Here is a 19,958-nt window from a genome sequence, read left to right as displayed (position 1 = left end):
CTTTCCAGCGGGCAGATGGCTGGGACCTGACGCCGTGTGTGGCGCTCGCCAGGCCTCGTGTCCTCTATCCTGCCCTCACGCCGTCCCCTCCCCCCACCCCCAGCTGGGAGTCCTGTGCGTGGTAGAAACCATGCATGTTTTCCTCAGATGAGGCCATTTAGTCCTGGACTCTCCCTTTGCAGTAAACCACCATTCCTAAGAGGCCTGGAGCGGCTGGCATTTCTTTTCAAGAATTGTGCCCATGTCTCGCAGGTGCCTCATCAGAGTTCCCACTTGTGAGAGCAGTCATTTCAGTTGTCTGGCTTTCAAATGTCAAAACGTCCTAGTTGGTTTAAAGTCTGGTAGCATCTGGAAGCAGCGAGGAACATAGGAGGCCTGTTTACGATGGAGTGGGGTGGGGTGGACATAAATATAAACACGCTCTGCCACTTCTCCAGTTACCAGACCCTTGGCAGCTGTGTCTGTTGCAGCCCCATCCGTGACCTCCTGTCATACCACATGACCATCCCTTGTCCTTCTAGTGAGGGTTGCTGGCCTTGACTTGAGGAGAGCACTCAGGGTTGGTCGAGCAACATTCCAGAGGTAGTCTTCATGACTGTCCCATGAGGGCAATGTTGTCCAGATCTCGAAGCGAAGAAATGAAGGCTTATAGAGTGGCTGAGTAACTTGCCTGTGGTCTTAGAGTTCGAGTTCCAAGCCAGGGTCAAGTTCCCTGCAGCTGCCCCACCATTGGGTGTGTGGCTGCTGTTCTCTGTTGGCAGGTGTATAGGGCATGCCTGCTTCTGCCTTCATGTCATATCCTGACGTGGGCCAGTGGCAAGGGGCTGGAGATGAGGTGAACAGAGAGACAGACCAGGACCCTAGTAATCAAACAGAATGACCGCAGGAAGGTACGAGCCACACGCACAGATGCTGTATAAAGCTGGCGCCCACCGGACTCTGCTCATTTCCTTTGCTCTTACCCTCGCTTCAGCTTCCAGTGACAGCCTCAGCATCACCTCTGTGAAATAATTGTATAGAGCGCTTGGCTGGCATGTCTGGTGCTGTCTTCGAACATTTTCCATTCATCGAGTGTCACAGCTGGATGGAGCCTGGGAAATCATCTGACCCGCCCACTCTTCCCACACGCCGGGGTTTTCCTGGTAGACGCTCACTGTTGAAGGATCCCCCAGCTGCCTGGACCTTGGCTCCCTAGCTGTTTGGGACATGCTCCCATCAGAACCTTTCGAATAAAACCGAGGCTCTTGTGTATGAGCACAGAAATTAAACACGGTTCTGAAATGGCCCTGTAAACAAGTGTTATACAGAAAAGAAGCCTTTTTTTTTTTTTTTAAGTGTTAAAATCTAGCTGTGTTCCAGCCAGAAGCTTTGAGCAGTGTCTGGGGTTAGATCACCTTTAGGCAAAACCACGTCATGTGTCTCAAGAATCTGCCTCCCCGTGACCTCTCGGCAGAGGCACAGAATGATCATAACATCCATACGGAGTCTCCCAGATGTTTTGTGTCCACTGTGCTGTGGCTCGGGCGAGAGGCACGGGGCTCAGGCCCTAGGGATTGTGTCTCAGGAGGAAGCTGGCCTCAGCTATGCAGTTGTATCTCCCCTGGGGAGCACTCCATGCACAGCCGTCCCTTCCTTGCACAACTTTCCTAGCCTGTGTCCTGGTGAGCAGTGATCATCCCTCGTTCTTGCCTTCTCTGCCTGCAGAGTGTTGCCTCTTTGGGAGAGCACAGTCCACGGTCCCTTCCTCTTCCCCTTCGGTTAGGCCACGGGCCGAGAGACCAGCCCGTTTCTGCTCATCCCCATCTTCCTCCCCCTCTATTCTCTTTTCTCCCAAAATGAAGGGGGGGGTCAGGACCCTGGGGTGGCTGAACCTTCCTCTTTCCCCCACCCACCAAACCCTGACATTCTGGGACTCTGGCCATTGGTTTTAGCACCTCTTTGCCGACCTGAGGCCCCTCCACCCTCACCTGTCCTACCCGGTGCTCACAGGTCATCAGCGTCAGAGTTTGAAACCAGCAAGATGTGCAAACCTTAGAGTTGGAAGTGCCTCGGACACCAGTGGTGTTGGCTTCTTTTGACGTTCTGAAGGTGGCGGCCTTGGCCGTGTTGGCCAGCCAGCCCTGGGTGCACCTCTGTCAGATACAGAAAGAAGCATTTCCCTGGCGGGTGGAGGGTGATGGAAAGTGTCTGAGGGTATGAAGCTGAGTTATCGAACTTACTCTTCTGCTCCCGATGGCCCCAGCTGGCCAGATAATACCACGCAGTACACAGTCTCCGTTTCCTGACTGCTCTGTCAGAGTGGAGCGGAACGCTGGCTAGCTGATGGTTTTTACAGTTCCTGCTGGAAGTGGAGGGAGGTCGCGAGTCTTTGGTGTGAAGATAACTCCTTGTGGTCACGGGTACTTTTAGAAGCACCCCTGCTAAAGCAGTAATTTGTGACAGCTAACCAAGTAGGAGACATCATTTGATACTTTTCCATGTAAATTCCCCATCCTCAAGCTTTGGGGGAACCTGTCTAATGAAGAAATACTGGAAGGGCTCACGTTTTTCTCTGTGCAATCAGAGAGCACACTGCTATTTAAAAATGTGAGGCTGGCATGTCCATTATATGCCAGTAGAAATAAATGAGGGAGTGAATGAACAAATGAATGTAAGGTTTATGCAGAGAGACGTGAAATTTTAAAGATTCCTGTTAGTTGACACTTTGAGAATCTTCGTAACCCAGTACAGTGCTCTGACATCTTTGGGTTGTTGTCTGAATTTAGCATGTGAATCTCCATCATGGGGCAGGAGCCTGGCTGTCCAAACCCAGCTGCATAAGGGAAGCATTTACCAGTATGGAAAATGCCAGAGCAAATCATGTCATGGGAAGAAGCAAGGAGCCAATTGTTCTATTTCAAATTGAGAATTATCTAGTTCAGCCTCACAGCTTCTCACTTGTTTAGCTCTCCACTAATTTCTCTCCCTCTCCGCCTGGCCTGACTCAGAGAAACCATGAGGTCGCCCCTGAAGATAAAATGTTTCAAGTATTTTCTTTACTTAAAACAGTGACTGAATAGTTCTTAAAGATTCTGTCAGATTTTTAGTGGAAAGCAAAAATAACATGAGCCATGCACCAAAATAATAATAACAACAACAATAACAACTAGTCTTCATGCTAAGGCAAGTTTTTTGTGTGTTTGTTTTTTGTGATTTTTATGACTTAGCAGAAAACACCCACTGGGCTATGTGGAGGGAAGTTTTAAAGCAGTCAGTGGATTCTCCAGTTTCTTTATTCCATAGGTTGCATGTGAATCCCTTAAAAGCACACATATCAGATCTCTGGGTTTCTCCTTCCATGGTCTTTGTTCCAGGCATCTGGGTTCTTTAAAAGCTGCCCTAGTGATTCTGAAGCATCACCCACAAGGGTCTTGCATCTCAGGAGGGAAGGGCACCCCCCTCTTGGATTGCTGCTGGTGCCAGAACTTGGCTGGTTGCACACTGGCGTGCTCTGTGTGAATAGCGCCCCCTGGAGTTGTGTGGCGCACGGTACCAACTAACCCTGGGTGCCAGGCCCATTTGTTCTGCTCACAGCGAGTGCCCGGGCCTGTCCCCTGCACTCCATCGGGCATCCGTTGATACTAAACGGGAGGAGCAAGGGCCCCTGTGATTCGTGTTTCAGGGAGGTTGTGTCGGTTAACTTTGCTGCCAGTTTTTGACACATGCATTTGATCGTGGCAGTCCCAAGGTTACAGGGCAAACATGCCAGGCCGTAGCTCTGAAGTGTGCTGTTTGTGAGTACACAAAACCTGTTCCCTTGTAGAATCAGAGACTGGGACCTCAGCAGTTGGGAGGAAGCAGAAGAAGCCAGTGGTAAATGATTTACTGCCGCCTCTGTCTCCTGAAGCTCACATAATCCCTTCCCTTGTCCCCTTCCTCCTGTGCTCCTACCTTGCCTTCTTCGCACGTCCACCCACACACCCCAGGACACTCCCAGGGCCTGGTCCAAATTTTGAAGCATTGTGTTTATAGTACAAAAGGAATTGAAGTGGAAGGGTAAGACCGGCAAAGCGAAGCGGGTAACTCCTGTCTCGGGAGTTACCCCGTGTGGAGTGGGGGTGCCGAGGGCCTGCCCCGCTGCTCCTCTTCACAGGCAGGCAGGCCTGGAGCCCCTGGTACCCTGGCACAGACCCAGGCACCTGTCGGTCACTGTGTACTCTAGCAAGGAGAGCGAAGCCCCTTTAACGCAAGGAGCGGACATCATCTGCCTTGCCCACTAGGACGGCAGTGAGCTCAGGCAGAGGGGACGGTGGGACCGTTTCAGGCCTTTCCCTGCCTCCGCCACTGCTGTGGGCAGGCCGCACCCCGTGAGACCGGGAAGCGAGGAGTGGCTCCCAAGGACACGGCCAGGGGCTCGGGAGGCCGGTTTGACCCGCCAGCATCTGTACTTGCTGGGCTTCTCCCCCGGCAGACTCTAGGTGTCTCGTGGCTCTGCTCTAAAATCCCTCACTCATTCTTTTTTGTTGTCGTATTTCTTAAGATTTTTAATTGTAATACTGCTATTTTACTTTAACAGCTTGGTTTCATTGTTAACTTTAGTATTTTGAAGACAAAACCTTCATTTCACTCAGGATAAGGGAAGTGTTGGTGTGATATCAGTATTTTTTAAGTGTGTGTGCGTGCGTGCGTGTGTGTGTGTTTTAAAGGAAGGGGTGGAGGGTAGGGGGGAGCAAATGCCAGTTACCCCAGAAGAATGAATGGAAAGCGACTTCTCTTTTTCGTTGCAGTAGAAGGCCAGATAAATATATATTTTTTTTCCTGCTTCAGGTCAGAAACCCTTCCCTTGTCAAAAATGCGATGCCTTCTTTTCTACCAAATCTAACTGTGAACGCCACCAGTTGCGCAAACACGGAGTTACCAACTGTTCCCTGAGAAGAAACGGGCTTATCCCCCAGTCAAAAGAGAGTGATGTTGGACCCCATGATAGCACAGGTAGTGCTGGGTGACGGAGCGGAGGAGAGGGACACCGGAGGGCAGCTCGGAGAGCCGCGCACACGTGCGGGACTGCCTTCCTCTTTCTCTGTAGGACTCGGCAGCGGGCCGTAGACGTGGGCCCTGCCGAGGACTGGGGACTGGGGAAACACTGACTGTGCCCCTCGATGGCTTTTCTGAGCTGCTAGGGAAGAATTGTGCCCCCTCCCCCGCCCCCTCCTCCTGCTGTTGGTCCCTTGAGGTGGGATGCGAGGTAGGGGGTACAGTTCTCGCTCTTGGTAGTATTCCATCTAGAAGGGGTGTGAAACTTTGCTGGCTAGGAGTGTTGTTTTCTCAAACCCCAGCCTCTGCCGCATCTTCCAGAGCAGAGATGGGCTTGCTCAGATGTCAGGGTGTCTCAGGAAGTAGTGATGCCCAGCCCTCAATGGGGAGGGGTGCCTGGGATGGGGGTGTTTTTTTCTTCAATAACTCTCCTCCCAGGGGAAAAAAAAAAAACTTTTGTCTTGTTTGAAAAAGCACTCTGCATGTCCTTTCCTTAATCACATCTCTGCTTGACCTGAATCCGGGTATTATTCTCATGTGCTGATATGTGCTTCCTTCCTCCAGCCCCTACAGAGCAATTAACGCTGCTCAGTGCATCTCCTGCCACCTTTTTTTCCCCTTACAGCTTCTGTATTTACTCCTGTCCTCTATTCAGTACGTTCCATCATCTCCCAAGTGCTGGGGTCCTGCGCCTCCCACCCCCCAAAACAAAGAGAAAATTGGCTGCTGCAAGTTATTTACCTACATGGCTAGTTGACCCTTGGTTAGTAACTGGCATGGATTCGGTCCTGCAAATCCGGAAAGTCTGGCATTTCCCCACTGCTCAAAGCCAGAGAGGTTCTCCCCAAGATGCATTTTTCCAGGGGTATAATTGTGCCCCTTGCTTCTCTCTCCCTCAGATTTGGGTGCAGGTGGGGGGCTCTGTTGTTTGCAAGTCCTCCTTTCCCCAGCCCTTGGTCCCTATCTGAGTCACAGGGGGAGAGGGGACATGTGAGTGGGTAGCCTTTCCAGGCAGAGGCATTGATCTGGACCCTCTGCTTTTTTCCTGTACCTCCTCCCAGCCCTCATGAAACGAGCCTTTCAAGTGCCAGGCCCTTTGGTTAAGAACAAACCCTCTAAGGGTATAAAATATAAGCCTGTTTGCTGGCTTCTGCCTCCAGCTTCCATTTCTACATGACTTGCCAGGATATTGGGATAAAGAAAGACATGGACCCATGTGAACCTTGCCGTAACTTGGATTTCCATGAGCTGGAGATCCACTCTTCGTCCCCAGGAAACCCACAGCGACGCTGGCGGGATGTGCTGCTGGTGATCACTGTTGATGCTGGACAGCCGGCCGCTGTGTCAGCTGGTAGCCCGCAGCGTTTTCTCAAAGCCTGGTTTAGGAAAGCAGCTATGTGATTCCACTCAAAGTTGTTCCAAAAGAGGGGCGCCAGTACATCATCGAGGGTGTCAAGGGGAGCCCTTGGCTTCTCAAACTTGCCGGATGCACATTATGCATTCAGCATCTTGATTCTCTGGAGAACACAGAACCCAGACCTCCTGATCTCGGGGCAGCCCTGGGAGCCTGCAGACACAAAGCTCATTGGAATACACATCTTAGCTTCGGTTCAGCGCCAGATTTTACATCGTGGTTGTATTTCTTAAATTTGCAGTTCTGTGAGTTCTGTTTTTCCATATCCCATCAGAGCCCCATCACCAGCCCATCCTGGAAGTTGTGTAAGGTTTCTTTATGGGACAAAGCCTCTGGAAAAAGAAATTCACTGAAAGCTGTAATGTGAAACCAGAGAAAATAAATGTTTGGTTTAATTGTGGTCATAATCCATACATAGTAAGAAAGAGGCAGGGACAGAGGGGTCAGGGTGGTGGAGTTGAGTGATTTCCAGGAAAGTTTCAAACCCAGGTGAGCAAGGTGGAAGTGTGGGGTGCCTTGGGGGCTTCCTCCCGAGAAGTTAAAAGTGAGGCTTTGGAGGAAGACCATAAAGAAAAAGGCAGGATATGACCGAGGAAGTTCTTGAGGGGTTTTCCAGGTTTATATGCCTAGGTTAAAGTCCCTAAACATGTTTTATAACAGAACACTGACTTTTTCAATCATGTAACTTCTTTCAGGAAAATATACCCTAGACATCCCCCTACCCCCAAAAGGAATGCTAACGATGTTACCAAGGGGCAGTTCCGGCTTAAAGGGACACATCGATCATTAAACTGAAGCTCTTTGCACACTTTCTTACGGCAGAGAGGTTCCCTAGCCCACTTTGCCTTCTGGGGATACTTGTGGTTCTTTTTCGGGTGATGCCTATGGGAGCCTTCCTACTTGTGGGCACATGCATGTGACTTTGTAAATCAGTAGAAACGGGGGAGGTTTTACACTGTTCCTTACCTAACGGTGGCCGGTGGCCGCCCTAACTGGCCGGGGAGCCCGAATGCCAGCACAGCCTGCACTACAGGAAGTGCCTTCAGGGTAGGTGCAGTGCACACAGCAGCTTCCTCAACAGCTGGGCCCCTGCCGGGTCAGATGGGGTATTTGGGCGGGTAGTTGGTCACATCAGCTGAGTAGCATGGAATTTCTAGGAAGCAATAGATATTTCACTGTGGAACTGACATGAAAGTCTCCACTTTCCCTGTAGGAGGAGCCGTGGGTTTATTATCTACTAGTACTCAGGATTCCTGCTTCCTCTAGCAATTTTTGTTTTTTTTTTTTTTTTTAGATTTAGCATCATGAAGAGGGACTGGGAGGGACAGAATTAGCAGTTAAGGTAGAGTAGCACTGCTCATAAAAGTCGGTTCTGCTACCTGCGTTTGAAAGCGTAGGCAGTTGACGAAGGTGGGGCTCAAGATGGGACCTGGGGGGCGTTAGAAGCTGGATATCCATGAAATAAGAGGCTAAATCCACTGTTGCCAAGAATCACTTCAAGGGGAAGGGGCTGCCCTGTTAAGACACTCCCCCTAGTGGAAGTTTGGTAGAGCACAGTCAAGCCCCCTTTTGTTCACTGGATATAGGGTAAGTCTCCATTATCCATGCTAAGGACCCAGGAATAAGAACAATCTGATATTAGCATATTTACTTGGGTTTGGCTTCAGAAGTCATTATGATTTTCCCCCCAAGATTATCTTAAATATGATCTGCTGCAGTGAAACTTGAAAATAACCCATGTTCTTTGGTGAAAAAAAAAATAAGCAAAACAGGCTAGAATATACTGGAATAAATAGAAAGTAACCAGAGATCAAGCTTTTTTTTTTTTAAGAAACTGAGCATTCTGTACTTTTTTCTTTTTTGTAGGGCTTATACCAAAATCCATTTAATAGATGCTCCCTATTAGAATGATTCCCCCAAATGGGCATATCATTTTTCTTAAGAATAAGGCCTAGACATTGGCGTGTGTATCTCAGGTGACCTCTTTAAACTTTGGGATAATTTATAAAAATCACTTATTGACAGAAATTTTATATCCACACCATACATATGTGTTTCCTTCTGAAGCCTCTTGAGCTAAACAGTGGCTGCCAAAAGGTACAAGAGAAAACCAAGGAAATTATGTAAGTGGAAGAGCCGCGAAGATGGCTGTGCATCAGCCAAGAGCCCCAGGCAGGTGTGACCACGCCAAGGGGAGGACCAGGTCCTTTCCCTCCACCCCCACCGGCCCCAGGACTGCCTTGATAGCAAATAATCACTGAGCGGGTGACTCAGTGATGGAAATGGGTTGGACATACCAATACGTCTGGTCACATCAAGTGAGGGTCCGGGTTAGATGCCTGATTTTGCTGGCCCAGGCACTGCGATCCAAGAACTGGCATCATGAGGCCGGTGCATCTGACCTAGGAGCCACCAAACAATGGGCTCTGTCAGCCCGGTTGTCAGGAATTTCCAAATCTCTGCTGTAAGAAATTAGATCTATAATTAAATAGTAGGTCTCAGCAGACAGCCGCAGGGTCATAGCACATGAAGAAGTCATTGAGTCCTTATTCAACCTGAAGAGAAGATGGTGCTAATTATATAAATCCTGTGATCTGTTCCATGTCATTGGCGCTGCCACAGTGCCATCCCTTACGAAGGTCATTAGAAACTAGTAGACTTTCCACATCTCGTTTTCCTGTGAAGGGCGAATAACCGGGAACAAATGAAGAGCTAGGAAGTGTTTCCACTCACTTTGGGGGGACCTCACAGCAGCCAGGGAGGCCTCCAGGTGTGCATGCATCTCCTTCTGCCTTGGAACTCTACCTGGGAATTAGCCACCAGACAGGAGCACATGTATCATAGCACAGAATACATGCTCTGGGTCATTTTCTGTGAGACACTCAGCAGGTCTGTGTTCGGCCGTGGTCCTATATGTGTTGCATGTTTGTATAATCTCTTTGCACTGGAAAAATAACTTTTACGGCTCCGCTTCCTCAACCTCCCTAGTGCTGCGAGTCTCTGGAATGCACCAACTCTCCTCTCGCGGATCCTTCTGTCTGTGCTGCCCTGAGTTGCTCACACCTTCTCAGGGCCTGAGCATCCCTGTGTGTGGCCGTGGAGGGTGCCAGGCACCGCTAGGGGCAGTGGAAGGGGAGGGCCAGAGCTCCAAGGGCAGCCACCCTGTGACCCCAACCCGTGTGTTTCGCCAATTAACCCCAGGTTCACTGTGGCCATTGGGGATGTGAGTGGAAACAAAGGGGATAGAGGTATCCTCACTGGGTTTGGCATACAGGCCCCGGAGGAGGGAGAGGGGGAGGTCCAGCCGAGAGTCACAATGGGAGCATGAAAGGAGCATGTTGGGTGGCTTTGGGCCTCAGTCTGTGCCCTGTGCTCGCTCCCGCAGATAGCCAGTCGGATGCAGAGACCCCAGCGGCGGGGGGCGAAGTGCTGGACCTCACCTCCCGGGAGAAAGAGCAGCCCGCGGCAGAGGGAGCCCCTGCGCCAGGCCACGTCCAGGAGGAGCTCCCTGTGGAGGAGGGGCAGCGGGGACCAGCCTCGCCTGGGGACGGGGAGGAGCAGGGAGCCGGGGAGAGCAAGGAGCACGAGGACCAGCGCGGCGTGGAGGAGAGGGACGAGGACGCAGACGGGCCGGAGGAAGACACGGTCAGCAACAAGAGCCTGGACCTCAACCTTGCCAGCAAGCTGATGGGCTTCAAGCTGGCGGAGGGCGATGGGGGCTCCGCCGTTAGCGGGAGCCTGGCCCAGCAGGACCAGAAGCACGCCTGTGACGTCTGCGGCAAGAGCTTCAAGTTCCTGGGGACCCTCAGCCGCCACCGGAAGGCCCATGGCCGCGAGGAGCCTAAGGAGGAGGGCGAGGGCGTGGGCGTGAGGGGAGGGTCAGAGCTGCCTGTCCCCGCGCCGCCGGCTCCTGATCCAGAGGAGAAGCCTGCCGACCCCTCCTCGGAGGAGCCTCCGGCCGAGGCGGCGTCCCCGGCCGTGGATAAGCAGGGCGAGGAGGCCGAGGGTGCCTCCGACGGGGAGGCGGAAAAGAAGCCCTTGGAGAAGAGTGACGACGACAAGAAGCCAAAGACAGACTCCCCGAGAAGCGCGGCTAGCAAGGCGGACAAGAGGAAGAAGGTGTGCAGCGTGTGCAACAAGAGGTTCTGGTCTCTGCAGGACCTGACTCGGCACATGCGGTCGCACACAGGTAAGGGCAGGGGGTGCTCTGGGTGAAGCTTACCCCCTGCGCAGGGGGCAAGCTCTAGAGGCGAGGCCTGCCTTGGTCTGGAGGACGTGCTTCCCTCTAGGGGCCAGAGACCATTTCCTGAGCGTGCCCGTGGGCGTGTCAGGCCCAATAAACTAGGAATTTAACAGGCTGTTCTCTTAGCAGTTGGTACATACAGGCCCCTGGCAGGGAGGTGGCAGGATGGGCCCTCAGCAGTGATATTTTTGGGAGCATTTTGGTCAGCCCTCTGAGCCTCAGTCTTTCTACCTCTAGAATGGGGACGAGGGTTGCTCTGTCTCATAGAAGCATCTAGAATAATGTGAGTGCTGGCGTTTGGGGCCCATGGTGAGCCTGGGAAGGACCAGGGGTGTGGCCTGAGGACAGGTGCTCTGTGGAAGGCACCCGGGCTTCATCATCAGCCCTCAGGTGGAAGGTTGGCTGCAGGTGCATAAAGTGAGGGGCTTTTCCTTCCTTGGCTCTGTGACAGACAGGCTGATGTCACCGAACAGGAGCTTCATAGGCATGCCCGGGTGTCCATGCTCCACACACGTCCTTGCTCCTGGAACTCCCCACGTAGGAATCCCAAAGCAAGGGCCATTGTTCTGGTAGAAAGGAGGACATCTGAATGCACTTATAAAGCCAAAAGATGCAAAACACATCCCACCTGTCCCTCCAAAAAAATAAAAAACCCAGGCCCCACATCCTGGTCTTAGTTTCCTCCTGTCCCTGCTGTGGCAGCCACAGTGCACACGTTCTCTCCATAGGCTCCTCCACCTTGCGATCTGCAGGGCCTGGACTCAGGATTCGAAGGGCTCTGGTGGTTGGCTCCTAGGAGAGAGGGATTCTTGGGCTCCCGGCAGGTGGTTCCCTCAGCTGCTCACAGCTCAGTATTTGTGAGCAAGAGGGAAAGCCCCAGCTGCTCTGTATCAGAACACAGAGTATCTGATACCCTTGACTTAGGAGATGCCTGTCCCTATGGGAGGGACCTTTTTGCTGCCGTCCTTCCCTAGGTCTTTTTTCAGGCCAGTCTGGATGTCCACAGGCTTCCACCTGGGGGTCCTGGTTCCTGCATTCTATGGGAAAAGCCTTAGGTTGAGAGATGAAAGGGAGAGAGAAGCTGAGGCCCGCCCATGTCTATCTGTGACCTTATTTTGCCAGTTCAGACAAATAAGAGGGTCCCCCTGAGTATGGGGTCCTGACCCCTGCTACCTGCTGCCCCTCTGCGTGCTCACATAGCTACTGCCCTCATCAGGGCAGAGAGGTGGATACTGGTGGCCTTACCGTTAAAGACATGACTCCTTTCTCCTGTCGCTCCAGGAGAAAGGCCATACAAATGTCAGACCTGTGAGCGGACCTTCACCCTGAAGCACAGCCTGGTTCGCCATCAGCGGGTCCACCAGAAAGCCAGGCACGCCAAGCAGCTGGGGAAGGACAGCGACAAGGACGAGCGGGGCGAGGAGGACAGTGAGAGCGAGTCCACCCACAGCGGCAACAACCCCGTCTCCGAAAACGAGGCCGACTCGGCTCCACCTGCCAGCAACCATGTGGCCATCACCCGGAGCCGGAAGGAGAGCCTGGCCAACACGACCAAGGATCCCAGCCGCAGGGAGGAGCGGGCGGGGGGCCGGACGGCAGGTGCCGGCCAGGCTGAAGCCGGCAGGAATGCCCCCAAGGCCACTCCTGCAGGCAGCCCTGAGAGCCCAGCGGCCCTCGAGCAAGAGCTGCCTGAGCTGCAGGGCAAGAGGCCCAGCCATCCCCTCCTGGCCGCGGAGGGTGCCTCGCCACTCCTGGGAACGGAATGACAGCTCATCCTGTCCCCCCACCAGCACACAGATGAAAGCCAGCAGAGCAAAGTGTCCTGAATTTATGTTTTATGAGGTTTCCTCAGTGCCCTTCAGCTTTCGGGGAGAGAGAGAGAGAGACACACACACACACGAGCAGGAGCGGCCCATCTTGTCCGGTGCCATAGCCTTACGTCCCCATGCGGGAGATGCAGCATGGACAGTTCGAGTGCCTTAACTACTCACCAGTCCTTCGGTGTCAGCCTGGATGTTGTGTTTTCCCAAAATGACTTTTTGAAAAACAAAGCAAATATTTTAATGAATTATTTGGAGAGGACCTTTTCATTTAAGCATTAACATTACCTTCTGTACTTGGTGTGTGTGCGCTTGTTCTTGCGAATCTGTGATAGTAACGAATGTTCTGTGAGCTGGAAACAGAAGGAAAAAAATACGCCCTTGGATACCCATAGCCAATAACTGGAAGAAAATGATGTGAATTTCGTGTAAATTACCAGAGAAATATGGATAAGATATTCTTTTCTCAAATAGACCTTTTCTCTTGTTCTGTCTGCTACATGGTGGAGCTGTGACTGGGTCCTCGGTGGTGCAGGAAGTGGTTGGTCAAGGTTTCCAGTTTGGTGCGAGCCAAACCCGGGAAGATTCTAGCTTCAACCTTGTACATGTTTTCAGCGTTAGCCGTGGTATTACTGTTCAAATGTCAACACATCCGTTCTTAACTTACAGAGAAGAGTCATGCTGGCAACTTAACCCATAGAAAACAGACACAGATGTCCTATATCTGATTCCCCCCCTTTTGGTATATGTATTATTAATATTATTATTATTATAATTATTAGTATTAGTTCATCAGTTTGCTGGTCTCTGCAGTCAGCAGAAACAAATGGGCAATATTTGTCCGGGGAGACCTGGGCTGCCCCTGGGTCCCGCGTGGGCATCTGCCCACGGCTTTCCTCTGTCCCCCGCCCCCCCTGACTCCCTGATTGGTAGCTCTTCTACTGTATTTAGACAAGCCTTTCTTCCGTGACTGCAGAATCCAGGGGGGCCGTGAACGGTCCTCCCACACGGCCGATGAGCAACTCCCAGAGGGGAGAGCAGGGGGCATGCGCCCGGGGCTTCTGAGAAAGCCAGGCAGTGAGGAGACCTGTCCCTTACCGGTCCTCCTGCCACACCCAGCCCAAGCCTTACCCGCCTGTGCTACTGTCATTTACAAAGCAAGGAAGTACTACTACTGGTAACAAAACTGCACACGCAAGATTGAAGGTGAAAAGCAGATTCGTATTTACCTTCCTGTGATTTGGGGTTGGTGCTTGAAGGTAAATGTGCTGTTTCAAGCTCCTGAAATGGCCTGAACCCCTGGGTGCAAAAAAGGCAGGATTTTCCCCCCGAGAGCATCCCGTACAGGTAACCAAATTCCCTCACTGTAGCCGCCAGCAGTGAAAAGCAGTCTGTCCTACTGTAGCTGAGCTTGTGTTCAGCACCCTGTCCTTCAGCAGAGACCTCTAGGAGGCCCGAGCCTGGTGCTGCCGGGGATCTCCTGTGCTGCTCCACCACTCAGCCCCTCTCACCTTCCCCCTGCCGGACCCTCCTCCCCACCCCCTCCAGGACACTTGCCCCTCCGGGCCCTGAGCATCTCTGCCCCTCTCCCCCACTTTACTGACCCTCACGCACACAGAGACACACAGACCCTCTTCTCTCCGCTTCCTTGTCAATTTCTCGTGGCCAAAATCCAACCACCCAGACTTCAAAGGAAGATCTATATTCTTGAGATAACGAAAAGTGGTGTCTTTGCATGTGAAAGGAGAAAGGTTGAGGTATATATGATCTGTAACTGTATTGGGGACGTATGAACCCAGAACAAGGTGTTATTTACTCTCGAATACAAATCAGAACCAATGACCCCCTGTATCACTTTTATACTCAGTGTGGTTTGCTTTGTTGAAAGCAGTTCATGCATCCCTTCCACTTTTTTTAAATGACGATTGTTATTGTTATTTTTGTTGTTGTTATTACTTGGGGTATCTTGTGTTTTGTTTTTCTTTGCAACTCTCCACACTAAAACTCACAACCATGTGGAGAGAAGCCATGAGTTAACCCTTTATGCCGCGGTGAGATGTAGCAGGAATCGGCCCGGCAGCACCGCGGGGCCACGGCGCGCAATAATCACTATTGATTTAAAGCTTTATTTAGCCTCCATCTGTACCCTCGTAGTCAGTAAGGCCTTGCCACAATTTATTAGTGAGGTTGAGAAATGTATTATTTGTTTGTTGTTCTGCCCCTCCCCCCAATATTAAACTGTGAAATTTGTGATTTGTTTAAACTCTGGGTGAATCATAGTTTAGTTTGCATGTCCAGCTAATTTGTTCCTATACATTTTGTTTGATTCTCTTTCTCCGTCTCTCAGGGCTTTTACAAAAAAAAAAGTATATATATATATATATCCATATATAGATAGATATATATGGATCTTCTGAAAAAGTTTTTTGAGGTGCAAGTTTTTTTCTCTTGTTTTTTCTCTTTGATTTATGGACACAATGCTGAGATTCAATCACTACATGAAACTCCTGGCTGTGAAAACAGAATATAAAACCCGGGGCTGTTTGCCAAGCAGCCATGGGGGAAGCTACGTGACAGTCGGATGCCAGTTTCAGAAAGATACAGTGTCCCTTCTACCCCCGTCGTTTCTAGCCTCTCTTTCTTCAAGAAGGAAGTTGATCCCAGTGATTTCAACCCATGCATTAAACAGGAAACAATAATAAATGTGTAGAATTCATATTTTTCTAAAGGGAACTTAAAAACTGCTGCTACGTGTTATGTACAAAACCGGTTTATGCCACATGAACAGAATCACAAGTTTGGTTTTGGTACTTTGTGTCCCTCTTTGTATTCAGTTGTATAATACTTCCAAATTCGAAATGAGAAGAAAAGCTGTTCTGTATCAAACCATCTAAGCAATAAATGTTATATTTTAAAAATGGCAGATTGCCGGTCACACGGCCGTCCTGTGATTTGCTGTCACCCCACCAGCTTGTCCGGCCCCCAAACCACAGCCTGAGAAGGAGAGGCCGCTGGCGTCCAGGGCCACCCTGTGAACCGTGTGCCTGCTCCCGTTGGTGCAGGGCACCCACGAAGGAGCCGTGTCCCCCAGGCGGCCTCCTGCTGTGGCTGCAGGTGCAGAGCTGGCTCAGTGGGGGAGTGGGAAGTCGGGACGCGCGGGGGCCTTGGCCGTGGTTTTCCCACGGCTTGGGAGGTGAGGAGTCTGTGCTGGGTTAGCAACAACGAGAGGGGAATTGTGTTTTCTGGGCAGCACCTCCTGTGAGGTCCGCATCGCCTTTTCCTCCTCCTGCCCATTATAAGGATGCAGGGGAGCCGCGTAGGGGGTTAGGGGGAGGTCTGTCATTGTAAAGTAGCAAATGGGCAAAGTCCTGAATCTTAACTAAACCAGGACTCAAAAAAAAAAAAAAAAGCTGGGTTCAGGGGGAGCTATCTGTAGTCTATAGACTGTGCTTAAAATGCGTTCACTGTGCTACCCGCCCAAGTGCCAGGTTACGGCGACACGAGACGTGCAATGGTCTCTCTGGTCTGTAAGGCTTCCAGAGTCCTCTGTTGGGAGACCCTACACATATACACACCCCTCCCTCACCAGCCCCCAGGAGACTGGCTGCAGGGCCAGGCAGGGGTCTTGAACTTGTATTAAAATCAGACAATCAGATAACCTTGGGAATGATTCTAACATGATGACTGGACAAACCTCTCCAGTCACGGGGGGGTGGGTGCTGCTGGCTACTGACGTATTCATAGCTCCTCACCCTGCCCCCCAGTGTGGATGGAGTCATTTTCCTGACTGGGGATTTGGGCGGCACTGGTCAGTGTGAAGATTAAGGAGTCGCCCCTGGGGAGCGTGACAGAAAAGACGGGCACAGCCCTGTGGGAGCGTCTCTACCCACCCTCGCGGTCAGCTGGGTCTGGGTTGCTTTGGGAGAAGGCACATGGGAGGTTGAAGAGATGGGATCCTGTTGCTTCAGACCATGTCTGGGCGGCCGCCTGCATGGTGTCCCTGGAGAGCCCACTCAGGCCCCCCAGGGAGCGAGCTGGCCTTCTCGGGCCCCAGTGCTACCCCACTCCAGCGCCCCCTCATGCTGAGGGCGGTGGCAGTCCCATCTCTGCCCCAGGGCCGGGCCTACCCAGAGCTCTTGTCCCCGGTTCCTGGCTCCGCGCTGGCTGGAGCCCTGCAGGGACCAGCAAAGCCCACGTCTCCGGTGCTGTCCAGTTCTCCAGACCGCCGTTCTGGGAAGGGAAGGGAGTTAGCACGTGCAGGTGGGCATTTTTTGGCTCCCATGGAGATTTATAGAATGAGCATCATTTATAATCTGTTTATTGGGGTCTTTCTCCGCTGGTGCCTTCCACGGATCCCAGTCGAGCTCAGGGAACCAAAGACTGTCTCAGCCAGAGGACTTGCTTGCTCTCTCCTTTCAACCCTCCCCTGGACATTTACTTTCCCTCTGGGAAGCGGAAAACGAAAGGAGCCTATGTTTAAAACTCTGTTCCACGGGGCGCCTGGGTGGCTCAGTCAGTTAAGCATCGGACTGTTGGCTTCGGCTCAGGTCATGATTTCACGGTTCATGAGTTTGAGCCCCAAGTTGGGCTCTGAGCTGGCAGTGCACAGAGCCTGTTGGGATTCTCTCTCCCTCTCTCAAAATAAATAAACATTTAAAAAAACAACTTTTTTCACTTTTGTAATTGTCCAAACATGGGTAAATCCTATGAACTAAACTGTGCCTTTGGGGGCTGTTTCCCAGGATTCAGTTAACTCTGATTATGCGTTTATTCAACGAAGCCCAGCACTGCCCTAGGCGTGGGGGAACAAAACAGATTCCTCTCCTTGTGGAACTTGGGTTTTAACAGTGGCAGACAAACAGTGTAGCCCGGGAAGCTGCAGAGGTAATGCAGGTCCAAGGGGGAAAGGAGGCAGTGGGGCCCAGGGGGCAGGAGGCTGGACAGGACGACCGGGAACGGCCCAGGACAACAAGCAGCAAGAAAGTCACCCACGCAGAGGTCTGGGGGAGAGAAAGACCTCGGGGGAGCCCCACAGCCCTGCAGAAGCCTCGAAGCGGAAGGAGGATGAGCAGGGGTGCGGGGGCAACAGGGGAGGAGGGCAGAGGGGCTTGCTGGCTGCCTGAGGGCCGTGGGATGATGGGGTGATGGGTACAGGGAGCCATCGAGTGGCAGTCACAGGGATGCAGGCCAGCAGGGGCAGCAGCCCGGAACGGAGTGATGAGGTGAGGCACTGAGAAGATGTTGGGTTCACAGTATATTTCAAGGGGAGCCGACAGGACGGGACGAACCATCGGATCCATGAGCTATGGAGAAGTCAAGGCTCTGAGACCCCACCTGGGCACACCGGCCTCACTGTGACATCCACATGTTCAGAATTCACTTGTTTTATTTATTTAAGATTTTTTGTTTTTACTTCTTTTATTTTGCACGAGAGAGTGTGAGCAGGGGAAGGGCAGAGAGAGAGGGGAAGAGAGAAAATCCCAAGAAGGCCCCACACTGTCAACGCACAGCCCAACTTGGGACTCAAACTCATGAACCAGGAGACCACGACCAGAACTAAAACCAAGAGTCAGGCACTTAACCGACTGAGCCACCCATGTGATACATATACATACATGCAATGGAATATTATTTGGCCATCAAAAATGCAATCTTGACATTTGCAACAACATGGATGGAGCTAGAGTATAACGCAAAGCAAAAGAAGTAAGACAAACCCCATATGATTTCACTCAGATGTGGAATTTAAGAAACAAACAAGGGATACTTGGGTGACTCAGTCGGTTGAGCATCTGACTGCAGCTCAGGTCATGATGTCATGGTTCATGAGTTCGAGCCCCACATTAGGCCCCGTGCTCATAGCTCAGAGCCTGGATCCTGCTTCGGATTCTGCGTCTCCCTCTCTCTTTGCCATTCCGTCTCTCTCCCTCTCTCAAAAATAAATAAACATTTAAAAAAGAAAAAAAGAAAAGAAACAAACCAAGAATACAAAAGAGAGAAGCAAACCAAGAAACAGACTCATGACTCTGGAGAACAAGCTGATGGTTACCAGAGGGGAGGTGAGTGGGGGATGGGAGAAACGGGTGATGGGGATTCAGGAGCGCCCTTGTTGAGGTGAGCACTGGGTGATGTACAGAAGTGTGGAATCACTAAATTGTGTACCTGAAACTAATACTGCACTCTGTTAACTATACTGGAACTAGATTAAAAATTTAATTAAAAAATAAGAAGGGCTTCAATCCTGAAAATTAACCTTGTTGGAGGATATGTAGCCAATGTAGCCTTAATCCTTTACACCTCATTTCTAGGAAGTGGCTGCTTCCGACCCTGTGACCAGGACCACACACAAGTCCTTCTGTGGTGGGTCCCAGAGAAACAGCACCCTCCTGGCCAGCATGATTTCTAGGCGTGCCCCCACCACCCTGACACCCACTGCTCATCATCAGCGGCCCGCAGGTCTGTCCTCTGCAGGGCGGGAGAGTGGGACCCAGTACTGAAAGCCTGGGGCACCCAACCCGTTGTCCTGGATGGGTCAGTTCCCAGATGGGGAGGAGGGGCCTTAGGATTTTACCTTCTGACTGCAGCCCAGTGGCTCTGCCTGAGCAAAACCAGTTTTGATGAGCTGAGTAAACACTAGTCTAAACTCCATGCCCTCACTTCCTGATCGCTGTTCTCCAGGGAGTGAGTACATGGGGACAGACGCCCGGGAGCTCATCCCTCACCTGTCCGTGCCGGTCACTCTCTCACTTGTTATCTGACTTGGCCTCTGGTGGAGGAGCCACAGCTGGCAAACTGTGGGTCTGGACTTGACCTTGACTCGCTTGACTCCAAGGTCGGTGGTCTTGACCCACAAGGCGACCATCTGTGCCATCTCCCCCTGCCCCTGGCACCCACCCTTCTACTTCCTGTCTCTGGGAATTTGATTCCTTTAGCGACCTCATAGAAGGGGAAGAAAATCATACGTTGGAAAGAAAATATCATCAGGGCGCCTGGGTGGCTCGGTCAGTTAATTGTCTGGCTCTTGATTTCAGCTCAGCGCCTGATCTCAGTTTGTGGATTTGAGCCCCATATTGGCCTCCGGGCTCAGAGTGCAGAGCCTGCTTGGGACTCCCTCTCTTCCTCTCTCTCTGCCCCTCCCCTTGTGTGCTCTCTCTCACATTAAATAAACTTAAGAGAAAAAAAAAAAAGGAAAGAAAATTTCATCAACACAGTGTACTGACTGAGAAGTGGGAACTTGGGGGAGGGACATGCCTGCCTACATGGTATTGATCCAGGTGGCAGACGACAGTGAGCCAGCCCCAGGGGGAGGGGGTCCCAGAAGTTATGTCCTCCGACCTAAAGACACAGCTAGTTCCCTGTCCCTGTGTCAGAGAGGCAGGGCAGAGCAACGGCCACCAGCCAGGTCTCGAGCAAGCTGGCCTGTGTGGAGATTCCAGGCAGAAGTAAATGACCTTCTGCCTCAGTTTCC

General features: G+C 51.7%; 1 protein-coding gene across 11 annotated transcripts in view; it reads left to right on the top strand.

Moving 5' to 3' along the window:
• RREB1 (ras responsive element binding protein 1) overlaps positions 1-14,753 on the top strand; it is a 177,568-nt gene extending 162,815 nt beyond the window's left edge. For 10 of the 11 annotated variants that reach the window (XM_029944987.1, XM_029944989.1, XM_029944985.1 and 7 more), the window contains 3 exons: positions 4,807-4,971; positions 9,813-10,616; positions 11,952-14,753. In XM_029944987.1, coding sequence (XP_029800847.1) covers positions 4,807-4,971; positions 9,813-10,616; positions 11,952-12,436 — 1,454 coding nt within the window. In that variant the 3' untranslated portion in view covers positions 12,437-14,753. The remainder of the gene's footprint in view (positions 1-4,806; positions 4,972-9,812; positions 10,617-11,951) is intronic. The other variant, XM_029944994.1, reaches the window with a different exon arrangement.
• The last annotated feature ends 5,205 nt before the right edge of the window (positions 14,754-19,958 follow it).

Source organism: Suricata suricatta, chromosome 7 (assembly GCF_006229205.1).
Source record: "Suricata suricatta isolate VVHF042 chromosome 7, meerkat_22Aug2017_6uvM2_HiC, whole genome shotgun sequence".
NCBI lineage: Eukaryota > Metazoa > Chordata > Mammalia > Carnivora > Herpestidae > Suricata > Suricata suricatta.
The sequence above is the reverse complement of the archived record's forward strand: the minus strand, read 5'-3'. Positions and strand labels throughout refer to the sequence as shown.